Source organism: Pygoscelis adeliae, unplaced genomic scaffold, assembly GCF_000699105.1.
Source record: "Pygoscelis adeliae isolate BGI_AS28 unplaced genomic scaffold, ASM69910v1 Scaffold467, whole genome shotgun sequence".
NCBI lineage: Eukaryota > Metazoa > Chordata > Aves > Sphenisciformes > Spheniscidae > Pygoscelis > Pygoscelis adeliae.
Window position 1 is genome coordinate 746,112 of NW_008825253.1, and position 4,880 is coordinate 750,991.

A 4,880-nucleotide genomic window follows, 5' to 3' on the forward strand; every position below is an offset into this window, starting at 1 on the left:
GCTTCAGAGTCCAGCGCACACAGCAACGCTTTTCCCCTTGCATGTGGCTTGGGCTGAATTTGCTCTGGAAGGGTGAAAGCCTTATTGTAAGCTTTCCAGCCACTGGAATTCCTCTCCGAGGGGCCAAGGTCAATGTCACTGCAAAAACCCGGGGGGAAAAGCCTGGGAAGCCCCTTTCTGCGCTGCTGCCTGCCCTCTCCTGCCTGGGTGCGTGGCCGTGCAGCCGGCGGCCGCTGGACCCTGCCCGCAGGATGCTCGGTTCCTCCCGAACACCGGCCGGCCAGACACCTCCGGCACCAAACTCTGCCAGCTCCCCAGAGAGGCGGATTTCAGCCCTGGGGCCGCGGACAAAAAGCCCCAGTTATAAAAATCCCAGGTTAAGCAAACAGGAAGGCGCAGCCTCGTGCGTCGGCGCTGCCAGGCCGGGGCCCATTAAAACAAGACCTGTTTAAACGTGGTGGGGCTGGCGGCAGACTTGTTGACTCCGGCCGCCTTTCCAACCCGGCCGGTGCCGCCCGGGTGACCCACGAGCATCGGCAGCGATGGGACATGGGACAGGGCGGCCACACAGGGCTGCGCTTGTCCTCGGGGCTGAGTCACGGAGCCCACACGGCAGCTCCAGCAAGGAGCTATTTCGGGTTTCTCAGTAAAGCTGTGGTTTTCTGCAGTTGCAAGCCTGATACAACGGGGTTTTATCCGTTACACAGGTTGCTTTGATCTTTTTTTTTTTTCCCTGCAAGAAGAAACGTGTGCAGCAGAATGTGCTAACAAGCAATCAATTATTATAAACTACCCCGGCCAGTTGCTGGCTGTTTCAGACGCCATCCACCTTCGTGCTCTCATTTCCCTCCCATCACTGTGATTTGGGCTCACCGAGCAAAACCCACGTGGTGGGACAATTCGGGGTGATTTTAAACACAGACCGAGATGAGGGGAGACTCCAAAGCAAACAGGAGGGACAGGGGACATTCAGGGTGAGGTCCCAGGGTGTCTTCCCCAGCCTGGGGGCACTGCCCAGCCCCGGCTTGCCGTGCTGCCCCGGGGACGAACTGCGGGATAGCGGGACTGTGCCTGGCGGGCAGGACACGTAGCTCAGCCCGGTCATTAACCTGCAGTGAGAAGGCAGTGACCGGGCCCTTCCCAGGGCGACAGCAAGGGCAGTGTGGGGACAGCTATGCTGGGAATAAAGCAGCTTTGATGGCTCAGTGCTGGCGGCGCACGTGGGGATGGAATGGGATGGAGGAGCGGTGCCCCGTGCCGGGCCAGCATCAGCTCTGCACGAGCCGGCTGCGGAGCAGGACTTGGCTGCTCTGCCCGATGCCAGATCCCAGGGAACCTGTGAGCCCCGGGGGGCACCGGCTGAGGCAGGAGACCGCCCCGAAATCTCCCCTTGCACCTCTGCAGCCATCACACAATGCAATGGGGTTGGGGAAAGCAACACTAACACCTACCCAAAACTAATCACAGTATTTGTTCACCTTTTTCCCAAATTCTAGAGCTGACGATTTCCGAACGGAGCAGCCTGGCAAAAGAAATCCATCAGGCAAGGCCATGGTGAGAAGGTTGAACAGAAAGAAACAGAAAGATGAGAAAAACCAGACCACAACAGCAGGTGGACAGGTTGGCTGGGAACCTTCTGTAAAATATGTGTAAACAAGGATGCGGATAAAAAACACAGAGAGAGGCAAGACATGTAGTTTGGAAGGAACATGACCGCTCTCCCTCTTCTCCAGCCGGTCCCTCTTGACCTTGCTCGTCTTTCTCCATCAGTCCCGCACGGGGTAAGGCCAATTCCTGTCTTCATAAAACTTCTTCAGGCCCTGGAGGTTGACAGGAGGGAAGTAAGGGCCGATCCTCTTCCGAATCCACCACCTCCCCTCGCTGGCGTGCTTTCCCCCAGGTCGGCTGAATTTGTACTTGAAGTGTTCCCCTCTGATCCACCTGCAGAGAAACAAAGCACAGCCTGCTCAGGAGGGGCTGGCACCGCTGCCGGGCGGAGGTGGAAAGGCGCCGGACCCTATTTACAGTCCCCTGGGAGTGGAGTTTTTGAGCCTTTCCGTAGCTGGATGGAGAAATCAGCTCGAGGGTGCTCAACCTGGCTGGCTCCCGCATCCCGGTGCCCCATCCATCCCCGGCGGCAGCGATGCAGCCGTCCCTGCTGGAACGAGGCACCGGGGAGCTCCCAGGCTCCTCTTGATGCAATTTTGGAACAATGCACAAGGCAGAGGAGCTTTAACACCCCCGCCCTGTGTGCTCCCCACTGCCACCGTGCGCTCCACACCCCTCTCTACAACCAAGTTTGAAAGAATAATAATAAAAGCAGGAAATTTTTTTTTTTTCTTTTCTGAGAGCAACTATGGAGTATTTCTGCCCGGGACATTTTTAGGTACAGTGCCCGACTCCCGCCCCAGCTCCCCCAGCATCCCTCCGCCCCAGCCAGCGGCTGCTCCTTCTGCTCCGCAGCTTATTAGCGAGGCTACGAGCGCATCTGTTTTCTGGCCGCCCTGGGAGCTGACAGAAAAGGAGATTTTAAAACAGTGCAGAAAGAAGCATTCATCAGTGTCGCGAAACACATTCGGCGGCTAACCATGCCGCTCGGTTCGGGAGGTTTGGTCCCGCTTGATGTAGGGCATGCTGACAAGAGAAGGAGTAACACCCCGGTCCTCCAGCGTTGTGGTCCCTGTTTGCAGAGTGCATCGCTGCATTTGCTGGATAAGTTCATAAAATAACCCACAATATAAAAATGTCAAAGTCATGTCAATGCTCATTTAAACCTGCTTTGCTTCACTACTAAAATACAAACCCTGCTACTGAGCGGGGCACCACGCTCCTGCAGCTGCTCGCTCCCGGGGCTGCACCTCGGGCAGCCGTAAAATTCCTTCCTACTGCTAAAATAATTAGGGACAACTCCTATATATTTGCCATTAGCGCTCACCTTCGTAACACCGGCACTCTGACGGGAAGCAGGGGAGATTGCAGATGACGGATAAAACTGCACCCCATTAAAAGGTCTGCTGCAATCGCATCTCGACATCTCAATTTAAATCTTGCTGGGTACCCAGATGAGCAATACAGAAACAATTCTCCTAACAAAACACATTAACACGGAGCTGTTCATCACGCCCGTTGCTTGCTGCTGACTTGCAGCAACCGGCAGTATCATCTGTTTTCTGATTGTCTCCTGGCTGGAATGAAAATAGGACCAATATCTCCAAGTTTCCCCCTCTGCTGAGGACGAAGCGGGGATCCAAGGAAGCCCGGAGTAATGCGTTTGGAGCTGCGCTGGGACAGCTCTAATTTAAACTACTGGTAAGGGCTGGGTGCCAAGGGAAGCGTGGGGATGGAGGTGTCCCCGATGCCGTACCGCTCCCCGGCAGAGCCTCCCGGGCTGCCCTGGCACCCCGCCTCGCTGCCCGTCGATGGGGGGGGGCTGCAGGGAGGCAGGATGCCAGCCCTCAAATACGGGAAGGTAAATGGGCAGAAGAGGGGGGCAATGCCACAGCCCTGGCTGGGAGCTCGGGGTGCACAAACCTGCACCTCATCACCATAAATGCTGCCCTGCAGCTGCTGGCTTCATTACAGCCAGGGCCATTTCTACACCCTCTTCCCCCCCCCCCCACCCCCCCCCCCTTTTCTGAGGCTGGTAAAAGTCAAACGGGGGCTGCAGTGTTACTCCCACAGTGTTTGCTTCGCAGGAGCACAAAATTTCCTGTTAATAATTAGAGCGTTACTGAACAGCAACGTTCCTGCGGGTCCAGGTAGCCTGCAGGCTCCTGTCCGGGATGGTTAGAGATTTCCAAGCTGTGCTGCTTGATTGCTTTCTTGAATTCAAAATCCATATCCACCTCCCAAAAAAGCTTCAGTGGCTGATTTTATGTCAGTCCCTCTCCCGCTGGGAGCCTCCCTCCGCCTGCAAACACCAGTGCTTTTGGGCGTTTTTCTTCACTAAGCGACTGCAGAGCATCTACCAAGCTGGACCCGTCTCCACGTACGCCCACAATATGGGTATAACGGGGTGCCCCACGCTGAAGGAGCTATCTGCAAACCCCGTCTGCCAAAGTTCCCATTTTCTAGACGGGGATGCAGGGCGCAGAGAGCAGTTGACTTATCTGAGCTCCCAGCACAGACCTAGGAGACCTCAGGAGATGCCAGGTCTCTGCTCAGACACAGAAGCACCTTCTCCCCAACCTCAAGGACTGTCCTATAACCCCTCTGGAATGAAAATTTCCTTGTCCCTTTCGAATGGCTTGCCTGCCCAGATTAAATAATATCTATCATCTGATGTGGTATGATTTTTCCCATATGTTCTCTGTCTATTAAAACGCTTGCTATCAAAGGGATTGGCATGTAAAACTAGAACCGTGTGAGCATTAAAGCAACCACATGCAACTGAAGATGCATTTTTGTGGCATAAAGTTTGCCTTTCTATCTGACTATGTTTCAGGCTCTTCTGTTCAGAGCCTAAATCAATCTGAAGAGTCCCCCCAAGCCCCCCAATCTCTAAATTCAGCCACCCTCTTGTCCCAGCCACGGTCACTCTGCTTCCCCCAGCCCGCTCCACCTGAGCCGTGAGCTGGAGTGTTGGGATGCATGGTCCACGTCAGGATGACAAGATCCATGCAGGAGGAACCTGCGCAGCTCCATGGGCTGTGGAGTTTGTGAACTCCATGGAGCTGAGCTCTTCCAGGAGCTGAGCCACTCACCCAGTGATGACCTATAAAGCTCCAGCACACCACAGCCCATGGCTCTTCGCCGTCCTGCACCACCAGTGCTTCTCTGGGATTCAAGACTTGAAGGTTTCCGTTCTGGTCAATGGAGGTACCAAAGAGCCTTGACACGGCTGCAGCAGCCAGCCTGTGCTGCAGGACAGAGAAACTGCA

At 55.2% G+C, this 4,880-nt stretch overlaps 1 protein-coding gene across 1 annotated transcript in view; it reads right to left on the reverse strand.

The window, feature by feature from the left end:
* Positions 1–1,061: 1,061 nt before the first annotated feature.
* Positions 1,062–4,880, reverse strand: part of LMF1 (lipase maturation factor 1) — a 197,654-nt gene continuing 193,835 nt past the window's right edge. The window contains exon 11 of the mRNA XM_009329414.1: positions 1,062–1,941. Coding sequence (XP_009327689.1) covers positions 1,767–1,941 — 175 coding nt within the window. The 3' untranslated portion in view covers positions 1,062–1,766. The remainder of the gene's footprint in view (positions 1,942–4,880) is intronic.